The 14,708-nt window shown below is 43.3% G+C and overlaps 1 protein-coding gene across 1 annotated transcript in view; it reads right to left on the bottom strand.

Annotated features, from left to right (window-relative positions):
- Positions 1-6,522: 6,522 nt before the first annotated feature.
- Positions 6,523-14,708, bottom strand: part of PTPN11 (protein tyrosine phosphatase, non-receptor type 11) — a 103,439-nt gene continuing 95,253 nt past the window's right edge. The window contains exons 15-17 of the mRNA XM_011928728.1: positions 12,574-12,686; positions 10,087-10,188; positions 6,523-9,081 (exon numbers count right to left, since the gene is read on the bottom strand). Coding sequence (XP_011784118.1) covers positions 10,119-10,188; positions 12,574-12,686 — 183 coding nt within the window. The 3' untranslated portion in view covers positions 6,523-9,081; positions 10,087-10,118. The remainder of the gene's footprint in view (positions 9,082-10,086; positions 10,189-12,573; positions 12,687-14,708) is intronic.

Here is a 14,708-nt window from a genome sequence, read left to right as displayed (position 1 = left end):
TCCTGACCTTGTGATCCACCCGCCTCGGCCTCCCAAAGTGCTGGGATTACAGGCATGAGCCACCGCGCCCGGCCAATTTTCATATTTTTAGTAGAGATGGGGTTTCACTGTATTGGTCAGGCTGGTCTCAAACTCCTGACCTTAGGTGATCCACCCACCTTGGCCTCCCAAAGTGCTGGGATTGCAGGCATGAGCCACCACGCCTGGCCAGTGCCACAGTTTTAAACCATCTGATCTCAGGAGAACTCACTCATTATCATGAGAACAGCATGAAGGAAACCGCCTCCTTGATCCAATCACCTCCCACCAGGTCCTTCCCTCAACATGTAGGGATTACAAGTCAAGATGAGATTTGGGTGGGGACGCAGAGCCAAACCACATCATTCTATAAACCCGCTGACAGTGTTCGGCACCTAATTGTCAGTAAATTAAAGGAATTATTTCTTTCAATCCTTCATCTTAAGGTCTTGTTCCAGGCTCCCTCCATAGCTGTTTTGTTTTTCATCTTGTATTCAGCCTGTGTGTGTCTCCCCTCCCTAAATGGGCCATAAAGTCCATTCAGACAGGGATTAAGACAAGTATTTATTTTATATTCCCCAGAGCACCTAGCCCAATGCCTGGTTCATCGTACGCATTAAAAAGTGCTTGAATGGGTGCATGCACGCATACTGCTTGGTAGCTTTGAATACGAAAGAAAATCTGAAATAATTCTCAACTCACTCACCAGGATAATTAAGACCGGTCTCACATGGTGGCTGAGACAAGGTCTCAGCATCCTGGGAGTGCTGAGAATGCCTTTCCCAGGCTGTTCTCCCCATCCCCACTGAGAATTATAGTCACAGCAAGGCCAAAACTGCAACTCACACATAAAGGGTAGCTATCCCACATGCACCTATAGAAGGGCATTTGATTGAAATCGATCCTACTGATCAATAACTCCAGTCATGGCAGTCAGTTGTAAAGAATTAAATATCTTGGCTGGGCACAGTGACTCAAACCTGTAATCCCAGTACTTTGGCGGGATTACAAAACAGGAGGTTTGCTTGAGCCCAGGAGTTCAAAACCAGCCTGGAGAATATAGTGGGACATCCTCTCCACAAAAAAATTAAAAAAAAAAAATAGCTGGGTTTGGTAGCACATGCCTATAGTCCCAGCTACTCGGGAGGCTGAGGTGGGAGGATCACTTGAGCCTGGCAAGCAGAGGTTGCAGTGAGCCCAGATCACACCACTGCACTCCAGCCTAAGCAACGGAGTGAGACCCTGTCTGAAATAATAATAATAATAATAATAAAATATCTTTATTCCTAAACTCAAAACAAGACAGAACCAGAATTCAATAGGCAAAAATGCCAAGAGACATGAAGAAGTCCCAGAAAATCACGTGAAAACCACATGGAAAGACGCTCAGCCTCACTTTAAAGAGAAATGTTGCTGGGTGCAGTGGCTCATGCCTATAATCCCAACACTTTGGGAGGCCAAGGTGGGCGTATCACTTGAGCTCAGAAGTTTGAGACCAGCCTGTCCAACATGGCAAAACCCTTTCTTTACAAAATATGCAAAAAAAAAAAGCCAGACGTGGTGGTTTGCGCCTGCAATCTCAGCTACTTGGGAGGCTGAGGCATGAAAATTGCTTGAACCTGGGAGGCAGAGGCTGCAGAGCCAAGACAGCGCCACTGCACTCCAGCCTGGGCAACACAGCAAGACCCTGTGTCAAAAAGACAGAGAGAAGGACACAGAGAGAGAGAGAGAGCGCACTGGGTGCAGTGGCTCACTGGTTCACGCCTGTAATCCCAGCACTTTGGGTGGCCGAGGCGGGTGGATCACCTGAGGTGAGGAGTTTGAGACCAGCCTGGCCAACATGATGAAACCAAATCTCTACTAAAAAATACAAAAATTAGCCTGGTGTGGTGGTGCATGCCTGTAATTCTAGCCACTGAGGAGGTTGAGGCAGGAGAATTACTTGAATCTGGGAGGGAGAGGTTGCAGCGAGCTGAGATTCCACCACTGCACTCCAGCCTAGGGGACAGAGTAAGCTCAGGTTCTCTGAATTCTAACCTCACTATAATTCACTCCTGTTTGCAACCATCAATTTAAGTTAATAATCTTATCATTGTCTATTCTAATCAAATGACAAATATTTGAATATACATGTCTCCCTGACTACACTGAGCTCCTCAGATGCATGAACTATTTTCTTCACCTGCTTCCCGGTGCCTAACCCTTATTGGGGATTTAATCTTTGCCAAATGGAAAATTTGGATCCCAAACAAACTCTGTTTAGTTCAGTGTATCTATGGTCTTACCAGGTAGAAATGACATCATGTCTGCGTATCACATACAATTCCTTTGCCCGTAAACTGCTCACACAGATTTGCAGTTATTGCTTTCTTGTAACCCTTGTTTCAGTAGCTACATTTTATATCATGATGGTATTTGAGGATTTAAATGGTCTGACCTCCAGTGACTTGAATATCATCAGCTCACTGCTAACTGTCACCACTGACAAAATAGCAAATCTCTATTTCTGGCTCATCCCATTTGCAAATTCAGTGTTTGGAAACTTAGCTAGTTCCTAGGGGAAAAAGAACAGCACCTGCAAAATCAAACCATTCACTTGAGGTCACAGTCCCCTTTTTGGTACCCCGTCATAGAGGCAAAGAGAAGAGAGGGATGAAAGTATACATGTCATATGAGCCAACAGTAGACCCTCACACCGGAAGCTTTTTCATTCACAAGATGACCACATTGAATAAACCCTTATCTCTCTGCATGGTTTGTTGCAGGGATTCCGGCTCTGCCTTTAATGTACTCATTTTCTTGGAAACTCTTCTTGTGAGTAGGAACTACACAAACAGAAGGTCCTTTCATGGCATGGCCAAGGACAAGATATTGTCACTGCCCTCTACCATGCGATCCAGGACCTCAAGAAGTATGTGGAATGAGGTGTCTCCAAGCAATATTGTATACGGCACCTCTTCTGAAACCCAAGGGTAATCACCAAACAGTACCATGGTTTGAAAACCCCGTAGTAATCCTCCAGTGCGATACACACTCTTAGCCCCTCTTCATGGCTCTCATCTTGTTTGGAACTAGTTGTCTCATTTCTGTCTTTTGTCTTGGTTCTGGGCAGCTTCAGGAACTGCCTTCTGACGTGTGCAAGGTCTACCTCCCTGGTAGACAGGCACCCCATCAGGTTGTTTCGGGCAGCGTTCCTCCCCAGGGCACAAGTGCAGTGCCTGGTATTTTGAAGGCGCTCTGTTATTTTTATTTATTTATTCTTTCAAGAGAGGCTCACTCTGTCACCCAGGCTGGAGTGCAGTGGTGCAATTTTGGCTCACTGCAACCTCTGCCTCCTGGGCTCAAGCAATTCCCATGCCTCAGCCTCCCGAGTAGCTGGGATTACAGGCATGCGCCACCAGGCCCAACTAATTTTAGTATCTTTAGTAGAGGTGGGGTTTTGCCACGTCGGCCAGGCTGATAGCGAACCCCCGGCCTCAAGTGATCTGCCCATCTTGGCTTCCCAAAGTGCTGGGATTACAGGCGTGAGTCACTGCGCCTGGCCCATGCTCTGTATTTCTGAATGGACAGGTGACAGGACTAACAAACTAAACTAGCTAGATCTGATTAGATGTATTAAACAATTCAGAGGAGACTGAGAGGGGGGTCATAGTATTTTACAGTATAAATAAGTAATCCAAGTCATTCCTTATATTTATAATAAAGAATAACCACTGGTTTTGCTATCTATAAAACGGTTTCTTTCTGCCCATGTCAGTGTACATCGTTGTCAGAAGAAAGTGGCCCTGTTGGTATGTAACCTAAACCTACTCTAAAGGAAGAGCTGATGTCCCATAGCAGATAGTTTACTCCTCCTCCAAGCCTCCTTACTATCCCTTTACTTCTTATCCCCACCTAATACTACTTACATTCAGTTCTGTGTGTTTTCTAATAATTTCCTCTGCGTGTGTGTGTGTGTGTGCGCGCACACATATATATTTTTTGGGGGGATGCAGTGAGAATGGGTGAGAAAGGGTCTCACTATGTTACCCAGACTGGTCTCATACTCCTGGGCTCCTGGGTTCAAGGAATCCTCCCATCTTAGCCTCCAAGTAGCTGAGATTACAAAGGTGCCCCACCACACCCAGCATTTCTTCTATACTTTACACAGACTACACTTTTTACTCTTGATTTACTCATAAGTTCTCCCAAATAGAACTCCCTGCCGGGCGCGGTGGCTCAAGCCTGTAATCCCAGCACTTTGGGAGGCCGAGACGGGCGGATCATGAGGTCAGGAGATCGAGACCATCCTGGCTAACACAGTGAAACCCCGTCTCTACAAAAAAAATACAAAAAATTAGCCAGGCGAGGTGGCGGGCGCCTGTAGTCCCAACAACTCGGGAGGCTGAGGCAGGAGAATGGCGTAAACCCGGGAGGTGGAGCTTGCAGTGAGCTGAGATCCGGCCACAGCACTCCAGCCTGGGCGGCAGAGCGAGACGCTGTCTCAAAAAAAGAAAAAAAAGAACTCTCTGTCTCCCAACGCTATTTCTACAGGAAACTCTCAATGAATTCTCGAGGAACTCATGCCTTTATTCTGTATTCCAAGTCACTCTAGATAAGAGCTGCTAAACGTCAGCATTTTGCCAGTGTGAGAGGTGGAGTGACCAATAATCCCATTTTTTTCCCGGACATTTCTGATAAAGCAAACAACAAATGCAATCATATAAGAAAATGGTTTTATTCCTAATTTTTAGTTCCCATACAGTTTACAAATACACTTTTACTCTGATAATACAGCTTTGCAACTAGCAAAGCAGTTGCGCTAACACCCATAAATATAGGTGGGGAGACAATTAACATCCACTAATGTTTCTCTACATAAACTATTCTTTTAATGTCATTTTTTAAAAAACAGTTGCAAATAGACTACATAATATACGTGGGCAAAAAGGCAATTAAGTGAATCTCTTGAAACACTAAATGTATAATAAACAGCATATTATCAACATTTACATGATTCACATCAAAATGATGACATCCTAAAACGTATTCCTTTTAAAGGATAGATTTATCAATAAAATATTACATATCTTTTAATACTCTGGTACAATACTTCATATACTGCAGGAAAATTAATTGTAGGTCTAGTCATCAGCTTAATCAGGGATCCTTTTCCCATTAGCTTTTATTAAAGAATCACAATTAGGTCATAAATAAACAGGCAAATTATTAATTACATGATTTGAGGCTTAGGATGAACACTTGTCAAAATTAGTTTGATATACAGCAAAGTTATACAACACGCTAAAACCAACTGTTCAATAGTTTTTGCCTTGTGTGAACTGCCCATAGTGAAAAAGGAACAAATTTTTAGTGATGAAAGATACAATAAACTATATTTTGGAACTTTTCAAGAGGAAGAAGGAAGAAAGATTTCAACAAAATTAAGGGCAAATACAGATCCTAACAAAGGCATCCTGACATCAGGGAGGCCATGTGCTTGCTATATGTAAAACTCGATTCCTCCAACAACACACAGAGAACGAAAACTGCGCTGGCTTTGTAGTTATGTGTACGGTCTATGTTTCCCTTATGGACACTACGCTACAACAAAACAAAACACTTCACAATTGCAAACCTTTCCACAGCCCCCTCAATTAAAAATAACTCAAGATGTTATTAGTTCTTAAAATCCCCAATAAAATAACCTCTAAAAATAATCTTGACCATTTTCCTGGCTGTTTCCCCGAAGCAACTGGGCTCTTTAAAGAATGCACACACACCAAGAAAGTCCTACCCACGTCTTCTCCTCCCCATTTAGCTACATTTGAAAGGACCTTGGTTTCAGTGGGAGAGATGACCGTAAGTTTCAGTAGGGCCACACACTACACATGAAGCGCCTTTTAGGTTTTTTTTTTTTTAAAAAAGACTGTGAAATTTGGCTTTTTTTTTTTTTTTTTTTCGGAGACAGAGTCTGGCTCTGTCGCCCAGGCTGGAGTGCAGTGGCCGGATCTCAGCTCACTGCAAGCTCCACCTCCCAGGTTCACGCCATTCTCCTGGCTCAGCCTCCGGAGTAGCTGGGACTACAGGCGCCCGCCACCTCGCCCGGCTAGTTTTTTGTATTTTTTAGTAGAGACGGGGTTTCACCGTGTTAGCCAGGATGGTCTCGATCTCCTGACCTCGTGATCCACCCGTCTCGGCCTCCCAAAGTGCTGGGATTACAGGCTTGAGCCACCGCGCCCGGCCGAAATTTGGCTTTTTTAAAAAACCCCAATACCATGTGCCAGATAACTCTTTCACCCCAAAATATAAAATCCTATGCTTATAATTTTAAAATCCTCAGTGAGCTATGGAATATTGTGCATATTTAATACCTACCAGCAACCTAGAAGTAGATGGTATCCATGTGTCTGTCACACCGACTTTCCAAATAACCTCGTTCACCCATTACTGACTGCTCTGGCCCTGGGCTCTCTGACTTCCTCAGAAACCACCTCTTTGGAACTTTCATTTCCACAACTTTTGTTTAAACCTGTACCTCGAGCTTTCTCCATCATCCCAGCCTCTCGGCCTCATTCCATCTCATGTAAAGTAAACTCGTCTGAGAACCTGCGATCACCTTTTACCAAACACATCATAAGCCTTAGCAACCTAGGGACTATGATACCCTGGCCTTGGCCTAAGTTCACATAAGAACATGACAGTCTGCTGACTTCGTGGAGGGAAATCTAAATGAAATCAATCTCTTATAACAAAGCAAGCTAGCCAAGATCAGGTATTTCCATTCTGAGTATAAAAGCAACTGGTCTTAAGCAACAGGCAGAAATGTTAATGTGGAAGATACATTGTACAATCAAACTCTTGTGTGCTGGTGAAAGACTTTACCCCCAAAGTTGAGTCAAGACAAAACCAAAGCAAAATGGAGAATGAGTCAATGTAAAAATGCAATAAAAAGAACAGGATTCAAGCGTCTTGCTGCAAATACTGAACTGGAATCTTTTTCTGTACAAGTTTGACTAGAAAACAGCAGTCACCTTTCCCTAATAAGGGAATCCCTTTAGACCACACCTGTGTTCTGAAGCAATTCAAAATTCAGTGAATATTGGGGGGCGGGGGTGGGGGCTGATATATATTTTGTCAGTGAGAATGGCAGCCAAACTACCTCAGAGTCTCAAAGGACTGAGAGACCTCAGAAAGGAACTACTACCAGGGCTGGATCTAGGCCTTCCTTTTAGGAGCCAAAGTCAGAAGAATCCAAGGAGACCATAACTTCACGGCAAAGATGCCATAGCATTATTACCGTCACAAAAGTCAACCAATGATATTTTCATTGAAATATCCACACTGAATGATGATTCAACATATGAGGCAAAGAGGGATGTCTTTGGAGAAGGCACTTAAGGTAGAACATTAGCAAATCTTACTGGTTGGCTAAAACAAAAATGAGCTCATTCAGCCTGGCTGGAGGCCTGTTAGGGCTGTTCCTTCTTAGTGTGGCCTGACTAAAAACCAGTGGCATTAAGAAACAGTCACACTTCCCAAGTTTGGGGATGCCCAGTGGGGCGGTGCTGCTTTCAAAAGCCCTGGGTCTCTAAACACATCCATCCTCACAAGATCAGTTTTCCCAAGTGCTGGTTCCAAAATAGGTTCAGGGCTGGCAGAAATCATTCAGGAAGCTTCCTGAAGGCCCTCTCTTCATTTCTCAGCCTCACTTTCAGCTAGTCCCAGTTACTATAAGCAGCTTCGGCTTCCCAAGGTCACTAGCAACTTCTACTTTTGCTAATATCCTTGGTTTTCCATTTGTGACCCTCTATTAGACTAGTGGGCCCCCAATTAACTGCACCTCTACTTCACACCCTTTTCTTGAATCTGAGCTGGGCTTGTGACTTGTTTAGTAAGTAGAGGGCATACCCCAGCTCTCTTCTGATTAGAAAAAATTCATCATCATCATCATCATCAACAGAGGGAAGTAGAAGGGATGCTGTGACAATTCTGGACTTAAGTCTTCAGAAGGCCTGGTCACTTCTGCTTTTGAGCTCTTAGGAGCTCTGAGCTGCATGTGAGAGGTCTAGCTACCCTGCCAGCCAGGCCACTGAAAGAGACTACACGGAGAAGGAAAGACTCAGGACTGCAGGCAGAGAGAGAAGCCCAGCCATCCCAGTCTCTCCGCTGACCTGCTGACCACATGAGTGGCACCTGCAGGCTGGCAGAAGAACAACCCAGCTGAGCCCAGCTCAGATTGAACAACAGTTGGGGGTGGGGCTTTTTAAGCCACTAAAGTTTTGGGTAACTTTGTCAGCAACATTTGACAACCAAAAACACTGGTCATTCATAGATGCCTTTTTTCTAAGTACAAGACAATTACTCAAATGCAAAGAAAATATAGCAAACGTTTTCCCACCACAGCCTTCTCAGTCAACAGCCGAACTATAATCGGTCAACGGCTGGAAAAAAAAAAAAAAAACAAAACCCACACCTCTTATCTTAATTCATAAATATCCATGATTCTTTTTCTATGACGCTTTAATGCCAATACAAAGGTAGACCAGTCAGCTTCTGACCGTCTCAGGCACTGGCTTAATTCTCATTTAGCCAAAAACAGAAGCCATCAAAATGAATTATCCACTACTGGATACATGATGGTAAATGCAATTGTTCTCCTTTTCTAGGATGTTGTTACTTAATTTTCCCAAATCATTTCTTCTTATCATCCCCCACAATGAGGAAAAATAAAAATTAAACTGGTTAAGGTTATAAAAAGGAAAAAAAAAGCCTATTACTAGAATTTGAATCCCATAATCTGCAAAATACAGCACACAATTTAACTGCTTCCTCAATTTAAAACAAATTCTATAAAATATAATATTGTCTACATTGTAGAGATGATTTCTTCTTATCTGAGGAAATGAGTAATTGGGAAGCAGGTATTGTGGAGTTAAAATACAGTGGTCTTCAAATGGTTTCAAATTTTGCTTATCAAAAGGTAGTCAACCACAATGCAAGCCTTCCAAATCCAAATTCTGTCTTCACATAAACTTTCTTGCATGTTCTTGATATTTTTACGGAGAGGGTGAAAGTCCACATCTGGGGAAGAAATAAGTTAGAGTTTTTAAGGAACATATATCTAAAAGCTTAACAAAGCATTAGGTGATTTTAAGGTAGACTTAAAGCTTTTAACTACACTACCCATTGAAGTGGAATTTCGACATGAAATGCTGCCACTGAGTTTCTACCTTTTTTTTTTTTTTTTGAGATGGAGTTTCACTCTTGTGGCCCAGGTTGGAGTGCAATGGCACGATCTTGGCTCACTACAACCTCCACCTCTCCTGCTTCAGCCTCCCGAATAGCTGGGATTACAGGCATGTGCCACCATGACCAGCTAATTTTCTATTTTTAGTAGAGATGGGCTGGTCTCTACTATTTTAGTTGGTCAGGCTGGTCTCGAACTCCTGACCTCAGGTGATCCACCCACCTCAGCCTCCCAAAATGCTGGGATTACAGGTGTTAGCCACCATGCCCAGATAAGTTTCTAATTTATCATTAAAACATGCATCACATACTTGGCTCACACTTAAAAAAGGTAATTGACAGGGAGGCGATGTATGGCAGAGATGAATTTCCAGCAGCAGAGCTGGAAGGGATGTAGGTGACCCAGTCGGAGGCCAGGTGGTCTAGCACCCCATGCCACACAGCTGGTCAGAGGCTGACTGAAATGAGAACTCAGGCTTCCTGACTTCCAACCACCCAGTGCTGAGTCCCAGTGATTCCCAGATCCCTACAGATCATCCCCCAGCACGGCCTGGGTTAACCAACTCTAATAAAAATTGCAGGAACAGTGATACCTGCACTCTACCACCAGTATCAGCCATTTCTCTGGAATAAGTGCTAGCCTTGCCTCATGCAGAATTAATTCTGTATTTGATTTTAATGTTTAATGAACTCTAAACTAAAACTATCTCGGAAAAAGAAGTACAGGGAGAGGAAAAAGGAGCCTGGTTTGTAAAACTCAATTATGGTACACTTTGCTAAAACATTCCCAAATTGCTTGCCTGCTTAAAAATACTGCACAGAGCGCTTGCATTTAAATACCTATTTCTGTGCTGAAGTTTTGGCAGGTTTTCTCATCTGAAACTTTTCTGCTGTTGCATCAGGCCCACGTTTTCATAGACTCTAGCACTGTCTTCTCTCATTCTGGAGAGAAAAGAAAAAGAAAGACATTTACAAAAATGTAGACCATGCTGTTTAAGCTTACATGATATTTATAAAACACATACTACATTCTTTGGGCACCAGATACGGTACAGACACAGTTCCTGTGCCTAGGACCTGATACTCCCAGGGAGAGAAGACATAGCCATACAGCAATGTAATTACAGAGGCAGAAGTGAAATAAGGTGGGGTGTGGTGGCTCACACCTATAATCCCAGAACTTTGGGAGGCCAAGGCGGGTGGATCAAGAGGTCAGGAGTTCGAAACCAGCCTGGCCAATATGGTGAAACCCCATCTCTACTAAAAATACAAAAATTATCCAGGTGTTGTGGTGCACACCTGTAGTCCCAGCTGCTTGGGAGGCTGAGGCAGAAGAATCTCTTGAACTTGGGAGGTGGAGGTTGCAGTGAGCCAAGATCGTGCCACTGCACTCCAGCCTGGGCAACAGAGTGAGACTCCACCTCAAAAAAACAACAGAAGTATAATAAAAGCCTCGAGTCCTGATGTTCCCTGGTGTCTGGCAGAAAGCAGGTTGTTTTAAGGAGGGCTGTAGGATGAGGCGTTTGAATCACACTGTGAAGAAAGGTTGGAAACACACACATAGAACGAAATCCTATTAATTTCCAGTAGAGGGATCTAAACAGGCAAAAGCTCCAAGAAGGGAAAATACAGGAGCAGGCAGACAGTGATGAGAGATCTATTTAGCCCCAGCTCAGGTTATGTGAAGGGCAATGGGTGGTTTAGGGGCTAGGACGGAGGACCAAAGCATCAAGATCCTAGACTCCTTTCTGTTGAGCAGGGAGGTGACATCAGAGCAGTCCAGGTGAGTGAGGAACCCAGCAGCTGTGGGTGCCAGGCTGAGAGGGGCCAGTGTATCCTGGATCTGAACCCTACAAGGGGGATGACGGGAACGAAAGGCAGACAGGCTGTCTGTCACAGGCATGCCACTGGTACTGAGGGAATCATGACAGCTGATTCAGTCATGCCAACAGGAGGCAAAAGCTTTCTGGCAAGGACTCAGAACCCTGGCATTCCAGTTCCATTGAAAATTATTGCAGAGAGCAATTTAAAATATCAATTTTCTCAGGCAGTCCACTGGGAAAGAAAAGAAAAAAGGCAGAAAAAACTGGCAACTTGAAGGAGAAAATACCTCTGCTGTATAATTTCATTTCAATGTTAAATAGAAAGCAAATGTTAATACAAACCTCATATATGCCACCTAAAACATTTACATAGAATATTAAAATCTGCAGGGGCTTAAAAATCCACATCGGAAGCAAACAGAGAGAAGATTCTTAGGGAAAAATAAAAGGTAAATGTTATACTAACAAGTGACTTTTGAGTATATAGAAAAATAATAACTTACAATTGCTATTCATATAATCAATTTAGCAAATGCTTTCCTACTGTGTTTTAAACAAGGAGTCAGGAAGGCTTTTCTGCGAAGGACCTGAGAGTCAGTATTTTAGGCTCTATGTGCCATACATGGTCTCTGTCATATATTATTCTTCGGGCTTTGTTTTGTTATTGGGTCTTTGTTTTGTGTTGTTTCATTTTACAACCCTTTAAAACCATTCACAGACTATACTGTAACAGGCCATGGCCCAGATCTGGCCTTGTGAGCTGTAGTTTGCTGACCCCTGGTTTAAACATCCAAAGTAGATTTCTGTTGACTAGGGGCAAATGAGCGGATCATGGCTGGGCTGACACATTAGTGGTCAATTTATTTACTTTTCTTTTGCAAAGAGCCTTAACACATCGTTAAGACATATGACCTTCCTTTGTAACAATCTCCAGCCCATCAAAAGAAAAAGTAGATTCTTCTTGGAGAACCACCACTTGATATACTTAAAATCCTATAGAATCCTAGCTAGCATAGCAATCAGCCTTCAGTTTAGGATTTTTTTTTTTTTTTTTAGACAGAGGTTCACTCTACAGCCCAGGCTGGAGTGCAGCATGATCTCGGCTCACTGCAACATCCGTTTCCTGGGTTCAAGCTATTCTCCTGCCTAGGTCTCCCGAGTAGCTGGGATTACAGACATGTGCCACCATGCCCACCTAATTTTTGTATTTTCAGTAGAGACAGGCTTTCACCATGTTGGCCAGGCTGGTCTCAAACTCCTGGCTTCAAAGTGATCCACCCACCTCGGCCTCCCAAAGCGCTGGGATTACAGGCGTAAACCATGAGATAGAATTAACACAATCCATAGATATCACCAGTCAGAGACACACTAACAGTGGGGCAACAGGAACGTACACCAGTGAAAGGCATGTGCTACAAACTTGTGTTTTTTTGTTGCTTTTGTTTTTTAAACCTTTTTAAACCGCCATGACCAGGTAAAAAGAATTTCCTTCAGCACTACTTACTCTGCACAGGGTGGCGTTGGAGTACAAGGCGGGAGGGGGCTCTGATCTCCACTCGTCTGGTCCGCTAGAGAATACTTAATATTTGTATATTCGTGCCCTTTCCTCTTGCTTTTCTGAAATTTGGAAGAGTGCACATGTGAGGGACAATGGATATTTTAAGGGGATAAAAAAGCAAAAAAGGTATTTTGCCCAAAAAAAGAAAAAAGAGAGAGAAAGAAAAAAAAATTGATAGGTTGAGAATACTGATACATTGACTAAACTGTTAGGGGATTCACCTTCTCAAGGTAAATATACAGTAGGAGTGAAAAGTACTTTTGAACCACAGACTTTGAAAGCACAGAGTCACGCATTAACAATTTACTGTACCGAACCAAATGTCCCTGTTTCTAAGAGAGAATTCACACTTTCTTTGCCACATTAGCATCTAATCATTTCATAGTTCATGTGAAACACATTTCATGGTTTTTCAGGTAAACAGCTGGGAAAGGAACTCCAAAAATAAAATCACCCCAACTAGAAATGGCACACAAGAATGAAAGATGGTGGCACTCTTATCAGAAACAATGACACACTTCATTGTATCTCCCCTTGCCCCTGGAAAAGACTCTGGCGCCTTTTTTGTTTGTTTGGAGACAGAGTCTTGCTCTGTTGTTCAGGCTAGAGTGCAGTGGCATGACCTCCGCTCACCGCAACCTCTGCCTCTGGGGTTCAAGCCATTTTCATGCCTCAGCCTCCTGAGTAGCTGGGATTACAATGCCCACCACCATGCCCGGCTAACTTTTTATATTTTAGTAGAGATAGGGCTTTACCATGTTAGACAGGCTGGTCTTGAACTCCTGAGCTCAGATGATCCACCTGCCTCAGCCTCCCAAAGTGCTAGGATTATAGGCATGAGCCACCACACCCGACCCACCTTTAAAACTTCATTTTTGGTTCTGATGATACCCTGGGGGGAAAAAGGCAAAGAAAACCGGCAGTCATGCAGTCTCATCTCAGATGTGGAGTGAAATATATTTGGTAGGACATCTAGTTAGATGGTTTATCACCCTTTTCTACTCCTATAGGCACCTAGAAACAGCCAACTCTGGAAATCTAATCCATCAGATGAGCATCATTATCTAATGCTGACTTCACTATAGGATTGCCCTTAGGGTAGCCGTATCAAATACTAATGTACAAGCGTACAAGCCAGGCCTGGTGGCACAGGCCTGTAGTCCCAGCTACTCAGGAGGCTGAGGCAGGAGCATTGCTTGAGCCTAGGAATTGAAAGCTGCAGTAAGCTATCATCGCACCATTGCACTCCAGCCTGGGCAACAGAGCGAGACCCATCTCTAAAAAATAAAAAATAGGGCTGGGCACAGTGGCTTATGCCTGTAATCCTAGCACTTTGGGAGGCCAAAGCAGAAGGATCACTTGAGGTCAAGAGTTCGAGACCAGCCTGGTCAACATGGCAAAACCCTGTCTCTACTAAAAATACAAAAATTAGCTGGGTGTGGTGGCACACACCTATAATTCCAGCTACTCAGGAGGCTGAGGCATGAGAATCACTTGAACCTGGGAGGCGGAGGTTGCAGTGAGCCAAGATCAGGCCACTGCACTGCAGCCTGGGTGACGGAGTGAGACTGTCTCAAAAAATAAAAATAAAAAATAATTTTTTGCCTAATACTATTTGCCTCTGTTAAAGTAGCCAAACCAATTTATTAACTGATAAAGCAGTCAGTAAGAACTTACAGTGCAGGGAAGAAGTTGCAAAACAGACATCCAAAGCAAAAATGTTTTGTTTGGTTTATATACTATTTTGATTTTTTGAACAGCCATTTTCTTAAAACAAAGACTTGCAAATAACCATTTCTGAATGGTTAGCAGTCATAAATGTTTAGCACTGAAAAATCTTTGCTTATATAAGAAACAATCCTTAGAAAGATAAAATATAATTCAAAATTAAGTATTAAATGGAAGAATTGGCAAGAACTTTTGTCTGGTTTTTTTGTTGTTGTTGTTTTTGAGATGGTCTCGCTCTGTCACCCAGGCTGGAGTGCGGTGGTGTGATCTGGGCTCACGGCAGCCTCTGCCTCTCAGGTTCAAGCAATTCTCTGCCTCAGCCTCTCAAGTAGCTGGGATTACAGGCGTGCACC

Source organism: Colobus angolensis, unplaced genomic scaffold, assembly GCF_000951035.1.
Source record: "Colobus angolensis palliatus isolate OR3802 unplaced genomic scaffold, Cang.pa_1.0 Scaffold79, whole genome shotgun sequence".
Classification (NCBI taxonomy): Eukaryota; Metazoa; Chordata; class Mammalia; order Primates; family Cercopithecidae; genus Colobus; species Colobus angolensis.
Note: the sequence above shows the minus strand (reverse complement) of the source record. Positions and strands in the feature narration are given on the sequence as shown.